The 17,891-nt window shown below is 40.8% G+C and overlaps 1 protein-coding gene across 1 annotated transcript in view; it reads right to left on the minus strand.

Moving 5' to 3' along the window:
- Nucleotides 1-2,000: 2,000 nt before the first annotated feature.
- The window catches only part of LOC124281185 (Werner syndrome ATP-dependent helicase homolog), a 45,018-nt gene continuing 29,127 nt past the window's right edge, over nucleotides 2,001-17,891 (minus strand). The window contains 7 exon segments of the mRNA XM_046717216.1: nucleotides 2,001-3,767; nucleotides 12,280-12,476; nucleotides 13,576-13,738; nucleotides 14,104-14,193; nucleotides 15,546-15,696; nucleotides 16,170-16,282; nucleotides 16,861-16,981. Of these exon segments, the coding sequence (XP_046573172.1) occupies nucleotides 3,618-3,767; nucleotides 12,280-12,476; nucleotides 13,576-13,738; nucleotides 14,104-14,193; nucleotides 15,546-15,696; nucleotides 16,170-16,282; nucleotides 16,861-16,981 (985 nt within the window). The 3' untranslated portion in view covers nucleotides 2,001-3,617.

A 17,891-nucleotide genomic window follows, 5' to 3' on the forward strand; every position in this document is an offset into this window, starting at 1 on the left:
TAAACTGTATTGTTAACTCAACCAATATATGTTAGCATACATGTATTTGTGTTTCTTGTCAATTCCAATAAATTTCAGTGAATTTTATGAATAATATTACCTTAGTCATTTACTGCCTCCATAGTCATGTGGATAGATTCACAAGATTCATGTCATGATCTTCAGCAACCATGCTTGTCGAAAGAGGCGACTAACAGGATCGGGTGGTCAGGCTCGCTGACTTGGTTGACACTTGTCATGATCTTCAGTGACCCACGCTTGTCGAAAGAGGCGACTAACAGGATCGGGTGGTCAGGATCGCTGACTTGGTTGACACATGTCATGATCTTCAGTAATCCCACGCTTGTCGCTTTGTTAAAGAGGCTTAATTAACAGGATCCGGGTGGTGGTCAGGCTCATACTTGGTTGACACGTGTCATGATCTTCAGTAACCCACGCTTAGTCTAAAGAGGCTTAACTAACAGGATCAGGTGGTCAGGCTCACAAGTGGTCATGATCTTCAGTCGCTGACTTGGTTGACACATGTCATCATATCCCAATTGCATAGATGGATGCTCATGCTGTTGATCACTGGATTGTCTGGTCCAGTTTTGATTTTTTATAGACCGACCCCATATAGCTGGATCTACTTCTGAGTGGGGCATAAAACTAAACTCACTCACACACTTAATTAATAACGACCAGAGGACACCAGAAATTGGCTTCATACAGTTTACCCATGTGGAGAATCATACCCTGGTCTTCGGCATGCTGAGCAAGAGCTTTAACCACAAGGATACCTCACACTCTTAATGCATGCTACCCGAAAAGCTGTAAACGCTGTGATGATTTCTTCTTTCTGTTGATGTCAGCATTTAGGGCTGGGATGGGTCCAAAGTTTCTACCCGGGTACCCCACCCCAATTACCCTATCCTACCGGGATACCCATTATGTTAATTCCCGGAATCAAATTTGTAAGAAGAAAAAAATTTGCTAAAAGAGGCGTAAATCCTGACACGCGCATGTGAATTAAACTCATCTATGGCAGTAAATGTTGAAACAGGTGGCATATTTCACTTCCGAGCTGGCAACCCTTTTTTACATAACATGCAGGGTAGATCTTGAAGTACACCTTGTGTCCAAAGTCTTACCCACAGTGTATAGGAAGTGCCAGTTTTATTCTGACTGACTGACTGAGTTTAGTTTTATGCCGCTTTTAACAATATTCCAGCAATATCACGGCCGGGGACACCAGAAATGGGCTTCATACATTGTGCCCATGTGGGAATCGAACCTGGGTCTTCGGCATGACAAGCCAACGCTTTAACCACTAGGCTACCCACCGCCCCAGTTTTATGCAGAGAACAGAGAAGGCGTGTATGAAGTGAGTGAGTATGGTTTACGCAGCTTTTAACAATATTCCAACAATATCACAGCGGGGAACACCAGAAATTGGCTTCACACTTTGTGTCCATGTGGGGAATCAAACCCATGTCTTTAGCGTGACGAGCGAACACCTTAACCACTGGTCTACCCCACTGCCCTTATATATATGAAGTGCTGGTATTATTCTGAGAAAAGACTTGTCTGACTGAGTTTGGTTTTATGCCGCTTTTAGCAATATTCCAGCAATATCACGGCGGGGACACCAGAAATGGGCTTCACACATTGTACCCATGTGGGGATTCGAACCCGGGTCTTGGGCGTGACGAGCCAACGCTTTAACCATTAGGCTACCCCTACGCCCCTCTGAGAAAAGAAAAGGTATGTACACAGGTCAAGTTATGTTTTCCATTCTCGATAATGCAGTACTTTGAGGACACTAGAAATAGGCTTCCCACATTGTACCCATATGGGGAATCAAACCCAGACCTTTGGTGTGACAAGGGAACGCTTTAACCCCTAGGCTACCCCACTACTGCTTGAAGAGACAGAAGACAACACTAATCATTTGTTGAGCACATTTTTCCTGGATTCTGCAGAATCAATTGCTTTTCAAACACAAAGTAATAAATCACATATCTTTCAAATATACATTTATTACCAGGTTTTGGATAACCCCATGGTTCATAGAACCTGAGAGCCAGTTATTGTCTTCAAAATAATTTTACAGGAAACAGGTGATTGTTGAACAAATAACATGTGATTGATCTGGGGAATAACATCAATATTTTGATGACTCATTCACTCTTCGTACAACTAAACGCAACCACTCATTCACACAATGCCTAGACCTCATGCAACAAAGCTGCCATGTTGCCCATAGGGTTGAATAATCGTGTGGCAACTTTTCGATATTTGTACATGTGGCATTTCAGCTCTTTATGAGGTCACTTCACTGTTGAAATAAATACAATATAATATCATCCATTGTTCATGACCTGACAGAGTGATTACTTTGAGTCTACTCAATGAGTCTACATTAGCGTAGTCTATCTGTAGAACATGTTGTATTCAAAATAACACTTCTCAGCAAAGTACAAATTTTTGTGCATTTTGAGTCCCATCCAGGATTCCAACCAACACTCGCAGTGAGGGACCTAATATCACAATACACAGTCAGCAACTCAGCTTTCACAAAAATGGAAGTCTTACAACTTGCAGAGATGCCAACCACAAAGTGTTCCTAATAGTAGTTTCAAGGATCAACATTAGTAGTTTGACCATGAAATTAGTAGTCGACTAAATAATTAAAATCATGATGGATTCTGAGAAAGATAATATGACACTTATTAAAGTGAAGCTTTAATCTCACATACCTCTAACAGCAGATTTCCAAATTATCAGCATTACATTTCTTCTTGTCCTCTCTTTTAGGCGAAAATGTATTTAATTTATTTAATTTAGTTTGAGGCTAAAATCATAGAGTTTGGCATCTCTGACCTTGGTAGGTTTCGTGTAACCTTCTGACAGGTCAAACTGGCGCGGTACAACCCCCAAAAGTATTAGAATTTATCCGTAGGTTTGTCATTTTATATATTTTTAATATTTTCTCTCTTAAAATGTCAGATGTCACATCTACCAGAACTCTGTGGCAGTCTGCTCATACAACAAACATGTGATCCTTAGAAGATCAGAACATATCCTTTGTCAAAGCACAATTAGACAACTTCAAATAATCATTTTGTTGCTGTTTTTATAATAATTCCTGCTTCTGATTCATACAGTGGGATATCTTATCTAATTTTCATACCTCAATGACCCTTTTCCCCCTGCCCTCCCCCCCCACCACAAACACACACCAAACAAAAACCCTAAAACATACACAGGCTATCCTTAATGGATATAAATAAACTATATTTTTGTTGTCATATGTTCATGTTATGTAACAATGTGATATTACTGAAAATATAGAACAACCAATCAGACAGTTGTTTGTGGTCGGAGTAACCAATCATATTGCTCCATATGACGGTGTCCTTCTATTGTTTTTTCTTCACCATTGTCTTCTCATTAACACACAGGAAATGTAAAACTTCACTCAACGTGAAATCCTCAAAGTACAGTACTTTTGAAATGAAACTCGAACACTTGAGATAAAAAATTGAAATCCTGTCCAACTGGAGATGATAAGCACCAAGTGTATTGCTGAGAATGTTTTCCTTCAGAAACGACCATAGTTCCACACACGTCCAGTGTCACCGGAACAGACTGTTGGCACGGACTTTCTTGCTGAGGACTGGCGGGCGATTCGTAGACATCCAGCCTGGAACCTTCCTCTTGAAGTTCTTCTGGGAGCTGCCCTGGGTCTGTGGAGACGGCACTGACTGAGACTTCACCAGCTTTGGCTGAAACATCAGGAAAATTTATACAAACCTCTAGAGGTTATGAATTCTTTGAAGAAAGTCCTCCTTGGGGTACATATAAGCATTAAAAATGTAATTTTTGGAGTAAAATTGATATTTTATACTTATCCTGACTCATGCTCTTTTTGCTTGTCTTCTTCTTCTTGCGAACATAGTGGAACACTTGTATCTCCCTAATTGAAGCTCCCTTCAATTTAAAATCACTAATTAGTATTCACCACGAGTTACCTCCTTTTCACAAGCGCGGGAACGAGGGCGCCACCCTCACCCATGTGCCTCACTCTCTCCTCATATACTGAGCCCAACATTTGAATTTACAGGGAAATCCAAAGTGTTATTTGGGGAGGATGGGAGGGCTGACCTCATGAGTCAGGATAAGTATAAAATATCAATTACTCTCAAAAATTACATATTTTCCTTATCCTGACTCATGCTCTCTTTTGCTTGTAGCATCCCACTGAACGGAGGTGGGAATATCTAATACTTTGGATTTTTAATAATTAGTGATTTGAACTGTAATGATTGTAATAACCCTATGGGAACTTCATAAAGGCACTGAACTGATGAATTCCTGCTGCTAACTTATCAGCTGCCATATAAAAGGTTATTATCATGTACTTATTATGATAAAGTATATATAACATTAATACAATGCTTAAGACTAATAGACTTAAGCTTGTTAATATGCTAGTATAAACTCCTTAGAGTTTGTTAGCTAAAATACTTTAAGATATAACATAGTACTAAGCTTAAGATATGATTAAACTTAAGCTAATTATATAATAGCAAACTCTTTAGAGTTTGTTAGTTAATATACTTATATGATATAGATATAATGCTGAGCTTAAGATATGAATAAGCTTTAGCTACATATATAATAGCAAAAACTCTGTAGAGTTTGTTAGCTAATATATTTTTATAATATGAGTATAGTACTGTGCTTAAGCTATAATTAACTTAAGCTACATATATAATAGCCAAACTCTGTAGAGTTTGTTAGCTAATATATTTTTATAATATGAGTATAGTACTGTGCTAAGCTTGCATAATTAACTTAAGCTACATATATAATAGCCAAACTCTGTAGAGTTTGTTAGCTAATATATATTTATAATATGAGTATAGTACTGAGCTTAAGATATAATTAACTTAAGCTACATATATATAGCAAAACTCTGTAGGGTTTTGTTAGCTAATATATTTTTACAATATGAGTATAGTAGTGTGCTTAAGATATAATTAACTTAAGCTACATATATAATAGCAAAACTCCGTAGAGTTTGTTAGGCTAATATATTTTACAATATGAGTATAGTAGTGTGCTTAAGATATAATGAACTTAAGCTACATATATAATAGCAAAACTCGAGAGTTTGTTAGCTAATATATTTTACAATATGAGTATAGTATTGTGCTTAAGATATTATTAACTTAAGCTCACATATATATAGCCAAAAACTCTGTAGAGTTTATTAGCTAATATGTTTATAGTGTAACCATAGTACTAAGCTTAAGATAAGATTAGACTTAAGCTAAAAGTATATAGCAAAATAAACTCCTTAGAGTTTATTAACTAATATACTTTTATGTTAAAACATAGTACTGAGCTTAAGTTATGATGAAACTTAAGCTATATATATAATAACAAAACTCCATTAGAGTTTTGTTAGCTAATACCTTTATAATGTAAACATACTGCTTAAGATATGATGAAACTTAAGCTAATTGTATAATATGAAAACAACCCTTTAGAGTTTGTTAGCTATGATATAAACCTAGTATTGAGCTTATGAAGGAAAACTTAAGCTACATATATAATAGCAAGAACTCCGTAGAGTTTGTTAGCTAATACATGTTATAATGTAACCATAAAGCTTAAAATATGATGAAACTTAAGCTTAAATATATAATAGCAAAACCCTCTTTTAGAGTTTTGATTAGCTAATATACCTATATGATATAAACATAGTACTGCTTTTAAGATATGAATAAGCTTTAAGTTACATATATATAATAGCTAAAACTCTGTAGAGTTTGTTAGCTAATACATGTTATAATATAACCATATTGCTTAGAAATATGATGATACTTATAGCAAAAAAACTCTTTAGAGTTTGTTAGCTAATCTACTTATATGATATAAACATAGTACTAAGCTTAAGATATGAATAAGCTTAAGCTACCTATATAATAGCAAAACTCCTTAGAGTTTGTTAGCCAATATATTTTAATAATATGAGTATAGTACTATGCTTAAGGTATAATTAGCTTAAGTTACCTATATAATAGTAAAACTCCGTAGAGTTTGTTAGCTTAATTAACTTAAGCTATGTATAAATAGCCAAAAACTCTGTAGAGTTTGTTAGCTAATGCATTTATCATGTAACCATAGTATTACTTTTAAGATATGAATAACTTAAGGTAAATATATATAATAACAAACTCTGTAGAGTTGTTAACTTATATATTGTATGATGTAATAATCATAGTACTGTGATGATAAAAGGAACTTAAGTAAATTATACATAGCATGAAGCTATTTAGTATTGTTATAAGATAAGTAAAAATCTGTTAGATTGACTTATCTTCTCCGAGGAACTGTCAGCTGTTGTGCGAGGACCATGGGATCAATTGGTGTATACCTGAGACGTCCTCGGTGGTGATATCTCTCAGATAATGGTTTGCAACCACCATATCGTGAGTTCAGAAATAACCCTCCATTATTTCAATCACATTTGTGTAGAACAATTGTAGAAGTTAAGCTATAATATCATGAGTATTAAGCTCATGGAGGGTCGAAAATAGGTCCATCCCATATGCACGTAGTATGACAGTTCTGATCCAAATGGAGATATAGTACATGAGACTTCACTCTGCGTAAGTTGATGATAGAGGAAATAATCTGTTGCATTTTTTCCTCCTGTTTGGTTTGGTGGAGATAAATTTACAGTGCTCTTGCTGGCCAACTTGATAGAATCATCGTATCATGGGGTCCAAGTATGTCATCCAGGCGTGTTCATAAACCTCACCTGTGAGGTGTTGGAGCACTATATTCATATCCCAGGTTGAAGTGAAATTTCCGCTTTATTCTCCAAACAGAAGTTTAGTAGGTTTACTAACCATCTAGTTGTGTTAGTCGCTGATGAAATTCAGCTGTAGTCTGAAACGCTGTGGATTTAGATCCACTTGTATCTTCGTCTAGGTAATTAGCTACGAAGTCCTTGACGATGTAGGTGCACAACCAGGTGTGTCTGTCCTCGTTGAACTTTATGTAAACGCCGCCTGACTGCCCGATCCTCGTCTTAACTTGACAGGGGAGGTCTCTACCTTGAAGAAAGGCAGTCTAATCATGAATGTTCAGGTTAACTGGACTGTAATGAGGCTTGCTTTCGTTCACTGATATATAGTTGTCACTTGTACGTAAGTCTTGAACTGTGAATTGAGATCGACCTCTGTGTAGGTCGTTGTCCCTCCGCGTCCAATCAGAACAAGGCATTTTGATTCTGTATAATACCAGCTGTGATGTCACCGGTGTAGCGGAAAACCCCACCTTGAATAAATTCTTGTCGTCGTTGATATTAGCATAAACGTCGGTCTTCACCGTAGTTTCCGGTTATCCGAGTGACCACGCGTGTTTTGAGGGTTAATGGTAATCGCTAGCGAAAACCTCCGGCGAAATATCTCGCTCTGTAATTTTATGCTGGGTAGGTTATTTTCCTGGTTGTCGTGAAAGTAATTTCAGTTTTGAATATAATTCGACTTCCTTATATATAAGGGTATAAACAACTTGCAAGTTGTGAGCTTGTAGACTGTATACATGAATGTATCGTCATAATTGTAGAATTAACGTTGAACTTGTTGTACATATTTCTTCTCAGAAACTTTGACGATTAAGAGTTATACTCGCTGTAACAAGGCTGCTGTTCAATTTCGATATTGAATTGTCTGCAGATATGCGTAATGGTCACGCATGTAGATAATCGTATCGTCGTCCGGGATTGTATATTAGCAATTTATACGGAATAGTTGATTTCTGTGAAGATCTATGAAATGTCGCTGACTATTAATACAGCGACGTTCTGTGTTGTAAATAGCCTGAGCAATTATCTTCGCGTGGAGGCTTATAGGCGGCATCTGGCATACAGTTGATAATCAACTTATGCGCGACGTCTTGAACGGACTGACGAAAGCAGCTATATATGACGAAAGTGGCTAGTATATGGAAACCTTTGAGGAGACTTCCTCGGTGAACGCCGGAGACTTGAAGTTCTCGAAGTATCCCTTCTAGATCTTCTGGGTGAAGTAGACTTGGAGCCACTTAGCCTTAGCGACCATCGCGAAGGTGTCGAAGTCAAAGCCCGATTAGTATATATATATATATATATAAATATATATATGAGCTTGCCGTGAACAGCCTCTGTGTTTAACAGGATGTGGGATCGCGGCGCTTGCCTAAGTAGGGTCGCATGGATCATCTTATCATATTCAGAAGTAGTGTTCACGAAGTCTGGTGATAAGTGTCTAATTGATCGTTCTAGATCTATTTAGGCCAGCGAACATACGTCTCGTCATGGATTCAACAGAACCAATATCGATTGTAGTTCTTATACTTGATATCGATGATCAACTTGTCTATGGGTTGATCTTCTAGGAGACTTGTGAGGGGAACGTTGATAGTTTCAGCGAAGCTCTTGTATAGTCCCTCGATGTCCTTCTAGATGATGATGATCTGGATTCAGGTGTCGCCGGCGCATGCCTTAGCGAAGCTTCCTCCTCGTCGGTCGGGGAACGACGATATGACCTTCGCGAAGGCTTCCGTGATGTCTGATGGTCGAGTCCACATCTAGGGATGAAACCGCATAAGGTGATGATCTATCCTGCCTTCGAAGTCCTTCAGCGAAGGCTGTACATCTAGGTTCTTTCGCCCAGCGAAGGCTGTACATCTAGGTCCTTTCCGCCGAAGGCCTTCGCCGAAAGGCTGTACATCTAGGTCGCCGTCAAGGTGGTCCGTGACTTCCTTCGCGAAGGTGACATCGTCCTGGCTGCTCACGTTGACGGGGTGCCTCTGGGTGCTGTCGTTGGAGCCTTCGGCTTCGGACCCTGCTACCGCGAGATATAGTGGTCCTCCATGATGTTCATAATTTGTCGCATCATGTCTTCTGGGATGGTCTGCGGCGAGGTCGCCGGTGCTTTATCTGGCGGTGTTAATGGAGGGTCCACCGAAAAATCGTCCGACATCAGTGTAGAGGCATCAGGCTGCATGGTGATCTCTGCTGATGTCGTTGTAGCTGTCACCGGTCGTTTCTTGTGGCGTCGTCGGGGATGATGATCAGCTGATCATCGTAGAGGTCCAGGTCATCGGCTGGAACAATCTCGGTGAGAAAGTCCTAGTAGACTTCGTTGATTTTCCCTCAGAGGTCGGCGCTGCCCTGGGTGTGCGGCGTCGTCGTTGAGTGTTGGTAATGGGACCCTCAGGGCGATCATCGCCATATCTGCGTTGGTACATCAGGCTGCATGCTGATCTGAGCCGACATCGGTCAATCTTTGATGTACTGGTAGAAAAACCCTCTAGTCTTCTGCTGCGGCGATGGGATGTCTGGGGAAGCAGGATGCTTCTTGGAGATGGCCGGACTCGTCCACACCTCTCCACCACTCTAGCGGAACACCACCACGGGAGGAGTCGGCCAAACAGCAGTAGACTGGCGAGGGTTCGGTGTATCAGTCATACTAGAGTCTGCATCTGAACGCGACCTATCTGCTGCCAAGCGTGCCAAGCGCGAAAGTAAATATTAATAAAAGGTAGAATTGGATAAATTAGTACCGCCAACTGCAATGTGAACATAATAAACATGGCGCCGTACATCATATTAAAAGCGGATCAGCAGCAGCATAAAAGCGTAATCTGCAATAGTACAGAATTTTCATCAGCGTAATCCACTGAAACAAATACGGCGTCCCGTGAATAAACTGTAGAAAAGCGACTAAATATCAATATATAATCGTTGAAGGATACTAGCTAAACCTCTATAGATGTCTATCACGAGGTAACTAACTAAATATATTTCAAAGGATATAGTGTGTCGGGAGACACAGGAGCTCTCACGTCCAGCTCACTGGGCGAAGAAGGAGAGAGTGAGGCACATGGGTAGAGGTGGCGCCCTCGTTCCCGGGCTTGTGAAAAGGAGGTAACTCGTGGTGAATACTAATTAGTGATTTTAAATTGAAGGGAGCTTCAATTAGGGAGATACAAGTGTTCCACTATGTTCGCAAGAAGAAGAAGACAAGCAAAAAGAGCATGAGTCAGGATAAGGAAAAATTGTCCATTTTAAATCCTACGACAGTTGTAACTATATTTTCCAATAAAATATTTACAAAACACAAAAACTCGTTTTGTCTTGTGAGACCACCGCTACAGGGCCCCACCGGACCCCCTACAGCCAAGAGCAGGTAACTCTCGCCATCTACCTTGTAGATCACTTTTCATGCTGTCGTTCTGTTGATTAGATGTGTGTCAACATCCCAAACAAGACCAACAGCAATGTGTGAGCATGTGTGTTTGCAGGTACTGCTCTTACAGCCCTCTGAGGTGGCAAGCAACACCTGTCCCACTCAGACAATGAATACTCTGAGCCAACAAATCCTTGTTTTATCCCTCTTTATCCATGCAGGAATAAACATAGTACCATCTTTTAATCTCTTCTGGCATAATGCTGCCTTGGTATCAAACCACTGAGCTTCTCACTCAGACAAAACATACTGACTGAGCAAACAAGACCAGTTGTCCAGGCAAGGTAACATGAAGTACCATTTTTAATGCATTTTTTATGACACTGAGTATAGAACCAGAGAGCTGTTCTCCCTGCAAATGCTCTGTGTACTAGGGTGACCACCTCCATGGTGTAGTGGTTAGAGTGTCCGCCTGGAGAGCGGAAAGTCGCGGGTTCGATCCCCGACCACGTCATACCAAAAGACGTTTAACTATGGTACTTGTTGGTCCCTGCTTGGCGTTCGGTATTAATGGGTACATCAAGGACTGGTCGGCTCGGAGTCAGTATAATGTGTCTGAGTGGGGTTTTCATGCTTCACTGCGGCATGGTATCTCAGTGGGCTAGCACTATAAAACCAGCTTAAGTCTGGGCTAGTACAAGCAGCCGCACATACACATACACACGCATGCACATCGTCATATGAGCGAAATATTCTCAAGCACGACGTTAAACCCAATTTCACCTCATCATCTATGTACTAGGGGTGGGTATTGCTGAGAATTTTCATACTGCGATATATTGTGATGCCAAAGTATATATTGCGATATGTATTGAAATATATTGCAAGATTTTTTTTTCACTGGTCATCAATGAGTAAATATTTAAAACATTCAGATACAAAACATTGCAAAACACTTGAACAAAAATTAAGAACACAACTTCAAACCGAACTTAACCTGACTTCCGGTGTGAAAAACGGAAATATCTGAAGATTTCCGAGTGTTTCGAAGTTTTCCGTAAGCATTTCGAAATACCGGTTTTCGATCAGCGTATCGCAATACGCATCGATTTCATGTCTGAACAGGTAAATATCGGTAAACCGGTTATATCGCGCAGCCCTTCTATGTACAGAGGTGGTTAAATGTGTGAGTGTGTGCGACAGAAGAAATGTTGTGTATAAAAGGGAAATATAATACTCTAACTCATTAATAAAGTGTGGATATCGAATCCCAAGAACTCTATGACATCTACTGGCATAAAAGAGAGTGAAGTGAATGTACTTTAACTTACTAGTATTTAATACAGTCATATCACTTTGTGTCAGTTGATAATAGACAGTGATGCATTTCTTATAACGTTCACCATTTTGACCACTCTGGCAAATATAATCAGGATCAATTCGTATTTAAGCAGTCAGTGAAAGGTTTCTGGTAGCTTTCAGGGATGCGACATTAAACATTGCATTGCCTCAAATCACACAGCCTCCCATGCCTCTCTCCTAATGAGTTATATCATCAAAGAATACTAGCCCAGACTGAAGCTGGTTTTATAGTGCTAGCCCACTGAGATACCATGCCGCAGTGAAGCATGAACACTCCACTAAGACAAATTATACCGACTCCGAGCCGACCAGTCCTTGTTGTACCCATTAATGCCGAGCACCAAGCAGGGACCAACAAGTACCATATTTTAACGTCTTTTGGTATGACGCGGCCGGGGATCGAACCCGCGACCTTCCACTCTCCAGGCGGACGGTCTAACCACTACACCATGGAGGCGGTCTCTGTAAATACTCGAGTCTGGATCAGACAATCTAGTGATCAAGAGCATGAGCATCGACCTTCGTAATTGGGATACAATGACATGTGACAACCAAGTCATCTTACAACAAGCATGGGTTGCTGAAGGCCACTTCTAAACTGGATCTCACGAGTTGTTAGATGATCTACTGTGGGATCAATGATTCAGAAGATGTAATTCATTTGCATACGTCAGAAGAAACTTACTCTGCTGCCCGGTGTCGTGGCCTGTGATGATGGCGGCGGTGATGTGATGCTGTCTTTACCAGCAAGAAGAACCAGGTCACCATGTGCGTTGACTTCCTGTCCGCACTGCTGGACGAGGATCGCGATGACGACCTTGATGTGATTATACTCTACAGCCACAGGAAGCTGGTCCTTGATCTTAGTCAGACTTCCGATACCTATAACATAATGACCTATCAGTCACATCAAAAGTCCATCCTTCGGGGTACCCATTATACAACTTATTATTATACAATTATCATTGAACACTGAATCCCCCATTCACTATGTATTACATATTAAACTTGCCAACATCTATGTTACACAGCCTACATCTGATGTCATCAATCACATCATAAATCCATCCTTCCGGGTACCCATTTTACAACTTATTATTATACAGTTATCATTGAACACTGAATCCCCCCATTCACTATGTATTACATGTCAAACTTGCCAACAACAATGTTACACAGCCTACATCTATGTTACACAGCCTACATCTGATGTCATCAAACACTCCACAAATCCATCCTTCCGGGGTACCCATTATACAATTATATTATTGTACAGTTATAAGAGACCGTTCATAATTTATGGCTAGGGGGTGTGATGATGATTTTTATGGAGAAGCATGTACAATGTGACTGACCCCCCCTAAAATTTATGTACAAAGTAAGTGACCCCCCTCCCCCTTCAGATATTTTTCACGCATAATTTTCAAATATTTTTATGTACAAAATTGATGACCCCCCATAGTGCATGTGTACAAAATTGATTACCCCCCCACCTCCCCAGAAGAAATAGGGGGACCCCCCTTAAAATCATCTTCACGCCCCCTAGCCATAAATTATGAACGGTCCCTAATTGAACACTGAATCCCCCCATTCACTATTCATTACATATCAAACTTGCCAACATCTATGTTACACAGCCTACAACTTGGTGTCAGCAATCACATCATAAATCCATCCTTCCGGGGTACCCATTATACAACTTATTATTATACAGTTATCATTGAACACTTAATTCCCCATTCACTATTAATTACATATCAAACTTGCCAACATCTGCCTACAACTTGGCATCATCAATCACTCCACAAACTAGTCCTTCCGGGTACCCATTCTACAGACACATAAACTGAGTCAGTGAGGGAAGAGTTTGAACAATAATTCTGTTGTATCATGGGAGGCAAGAAAGATGAAAGATGTTCAACTTTTCAAAATTGTCCCCAGATGTGGCGGCTGCTGGTCTCACCAGGCTACAGAGACTTACAGGAGTTTACTGGCGGTCTCCTGATGGCGTCGGTGATCTTGTTCAGGAGCTGAGGAGCCAGTCCCAGTCTCTTTACATCCACCGACAGCCCGACCTTGAGGGCTTCACACAGATGGGTGACAATGGTTGACGTCTTGAACCCACGGAGCGAAGCTATGTCCTCCTGTAAGTAGAGCAGACCTCCAGTCAGTCATGAACATAAATAGATTAAACCTATTAACTGTTGCTAATTTATGTAGATTAAACCTATTGTCTGTCATGGATTCAAACAGAGTAAACCTGTGGCCAGGTCACAACGACACACAATCAGCCAGGTCACAACGACACACAATCAGCCAGGTCACAACGACACACAATCAGCCAGGTCACAATGACACACAATCAGCCAGGTCACAACGACACACAATCAGCCAGGTCACAATGACACACAATCAGCTAGGTCAACATAACATGCGTTCAGCCATGTCACATGCTGATGCTACCCAATACTTAATAATACACTGTCAGGTAACAGGAAAAGACACTCACAAGAGTTTTCGATTGCTTCTCAAACATGATGTATGATGTCCGCTGTGTGTCTGTCAACTGCATCAGCTCAGCATGGAATTCACCGTCTCCCTGAAACAAACTCAGTTGATTATCACCATATGATAAATCTACAAGCCAGGGCCTAGATTTTCGAAGCTCTCTTAGCACTAAGATAGTCGTAACTTAATGTTAATGTAGGGCACTTACGACTATCTTAGCGCTAAGAGAGCTTCGAAAATCTAGGCACAGGACTTATCAACCATACATATTATTTCTTGACCACTTGGTGTCATCAGCCACATCACAAACCCATCCTTCCGGGTACCGATTGTACAGCTGGGCATACTGAGCAAGTCAATAGCTTAAACAGTAATTCTGGGTTGTTAGCAAAACACTGGACAGAAAATAAGCAGGGTAGAATGTAAGTGTTAGCCAGTAGTTATCCAGGTATTAAGACTCTTACAAGGTTTCTGGTACATTGTTTTAATAATGTTGGGAAAGTAAGAGATTCTGATGTTTTTATGTAAAACCAGGGATAATCTACAACATTATATAGTCTCCCTGGTAAAACGCATGTAACTTCTTATCATATTTATGAATGTATTTTGGGCCAGTGGCCTATTACTGAATAAAATGTCTGTCTGTCTGTCTGTCTGTTTTAATACCACACTCAGCAACATTCCAGCTATATGACGACAGTGTGTAAATAATTTAGACTGGATCGAAAAATCCAGTGATCAACAGCATGAGCATCGACCTACGCAGTTGGGATACGATGACGTGTCAACAAAGTCGGCAAGCCTGACTACCCGATCCCATTAGTCGCCTCTTCTGACAAGCCTATGGTTGCTGAAGACCACGCCAAGGAAGCCAACACACCTAGAGAAGGGAGCATTCATGGAAGTTAGGATCACACCACCATCACCATGTCTCAGCCAAGTCAACGAACCTGACCATGATCACCATAGTTTTCACATCCACCACATTGAAACACCTGCTCCTTCAGTCACCTCTCCTGGTGCACGTGTCCCACATCATGGTATCTGAGTATGTGACAGACCACCCCCGTGGTGTAGTGGTTAGAGCGTCCGCCCGGAGAGCGGAAGGTCGCGGGTTCGATCCCCGACCGCGTCATACAAAAAGACGTTAAAATATGGTACTTGTTGGTCCCTGCCTGGCGTTCAGCATTAATGGGTACAACAAGGACTGGTCGGCTCGGAGTCAGTATAATGTGTCTGAGTGGGGTATTCATGCTTCACTGCGGCATGGCATCTCAGTGGGCTAGCACTATAAAACCAGCTTAAGTCTGGCCTAGTACAAGCAGCGGCACATACACATACACACGCATGCACTTCGTCATATGAGCGAAATATTCTCAAGCACGACGTTAAACCCAATTTCACCTCACCTCACCCGAGTATGTGACAGGCATCATCACCAACCTTGTCTATCGTGACAGATGGGAAGTCATCCAGCTTGAGGTTGTTGTCCTCACAGAAGGTGGTGATGATCTTGATGAACGTGTCTCCAAACCTCTGGACCTTCGCTTCCGGGAAGTCCTCAATCTTCAACATGCTCGGCTTGCTTCCTGGTCTAGACACAAAAAGAGAAGACAATCAACTGAATGGGAAATCATATAATTAATCAGTTTGTCAAATACCTATTCATTGTACATTTTGCTAACTTATGAAAAGTGAGATTTGCCCTCAGGAGTCAAAACAAAGATGCTCTCTTCAGAATGTTTTGTCAATAAGCACTTGCTGCAGATGGTTGACTGTTTCCAGGAAGGATACTCCATCTTGTCAGAGAAGCTCGATAAACATTCCAGGACAGAGTATCAGTAACATGAAGATGTCTAAATGAGACCCTCACTTAATGGACCTTTGCCAGGGCCTAGATTTTCGAAGCTCTCTTAGCGCTAAGATAGTCATAAGTGCCATACATTAACATTAACTTACGACTATCTTAGCGTTAAGATAGCTTTGAAAATCTAGGCCCTGGCAAAGGTCCATTAAGTGAGTTAATAAAGACCTTGTTCCTGGCTGAAAATGACAATGACTGCTCACCTGATCTTGGCAAGGTCGATGAGCACCTTGTTGCTGGCTATACTGTGAGGGGTAAAGCCAGTATCCTGTGCCACTTCATTACGTCTCTTCATCAGCAGGATGTACAACTCATTCTGTAAACATAACCGTCTCAGTTTACCACGTACAAACATGGAGGACATGGTATGTCAGCAGAAGGAAGGCACCACACATGGAGTGAGTGAGTGTAGTGGGTGGGTGTAGTAGGTGGGTGTAGTTAGTGAATGAGTGAGTGAGTGAGTGTAGTGGGTGGGTGTAGGGTGTGGGTGTAGTTAGTGGGTGTAGTTAGTGGGTGAGTGAGTGAGAGTGAGTGAGTGAGTGAGTGAGTGAGTGAGTGAGTGAGTGAGTGAGTGAGTGAGTGAGTGAGTGAGCGAGTGAGAGGAATTCTTTAGGTTTGACTTAATATCCAAAACAATGACAATAACATCAGCTTTGCCTGTTTGTTTGCTGTTTAAAATATTCAAATTTTGCTGTGTAAGATGCAAGAGGAGAATGGAAAAGAAATACACCAGCTATTACAAATGCAGAGACAATACAAAAGTTTTAGTTTGTATCAACAATTGTAAACTTAATAGTGTCAGAATTCATAATCTCAGCACTTATTTACACAGTATATGTCAGTTCTAAGCGAGGACCCCATCAGAATATAATCAGTGATGAGACAACTGTATACCTGTAGACGAGCTGTACGTTCGCACACCGGTGCTGGTTTCGGAGTTGGCTCTGGCATGCGGACAGCAGTACTGGTTGACGCGGGAGGACGATAAGGAATGCTGGGAGGACGGGCATCAGATCTGCATAAAATAAAAAAAACACTTGAAGAATACAATAAACCTTTTTAAACTTATTCACAGTGAATTTCCTTTTTGCAGTTATTGGATGATAGCCTACAAATGATAATGTGTTCGGGCCAGAATGACAAAGTTGGGGTCTGACCACCAAATCCAGATGGAAAGCCTTTTACGACCATTGTAACTGACTGGGGACCTATTCTAAAACTGACAGAGTATTCTTCTCCCTTGAATGCGACATGACGTCACACACACAATTTAACCTTAGCTTAAAGAGGTACACTCGCGTGACCTTGATTAGTTGATATAAGGGAAATGCGGCGAATGAAACGTTTGTTTACGGAAGCCATTTGCAATCATCACCCATTCATGCGCACACAAAATGTGACGTCACCTTGTTTCGTGGATAACGTAGCGGGTACTTTATACCACTATGTACGACAGTCCATTGCAGTAAGTATTGACACAAGGAAAGCAGACGACGAGATGTGAGATGCTAATGGTATCTTTGTTACTTTACATTTTGTAAAAATATTATTTGGTATTGGTGGTATTAGTGATCTTAGACTATTTATCTCAGTGTTGGACAAGTAGATTTAGTGTACGTACACGTAATCCAGAGATTCAGAACATATTTGTCAGCGAGGCATGGCATTGTGTGTACATCAAATGTACCGCTTCATGACGTCATACGAGACTTAATTTACGAGATAGCATGATCATTATCCTGATCCACGAATCAAGGTTACACACGGTTAGGTTACGGTTCCATAGTGATTTCTCGAAAAGCCAACCTCCCACCGAAAAACCCATTTCACCTCAACTAAACAGGGGTGGAAATAACCCATTTTTTCTGTCGGGCAAGCAAATTTGTATATAACACTGTACCGGTGTCCAGTTGACTTTCCAATGT

This window comes from Haliotis rubra, unplaced genomic scaffold (genome assembly GCF_003918875.1).
Source record: "Haliotis rubra isolate DU_JTF1 unplaced genomic scaffold, ASM391887v1 Scf108, whole genome shotgun sequence".
NCBI classification, from domain to species: domain Eukaryota; kingdom Metazoa; phylum Mollusca; class Gastropoda; order Lepetellida; family Haliotidae; genus Haliotis; species Haliotis rubra.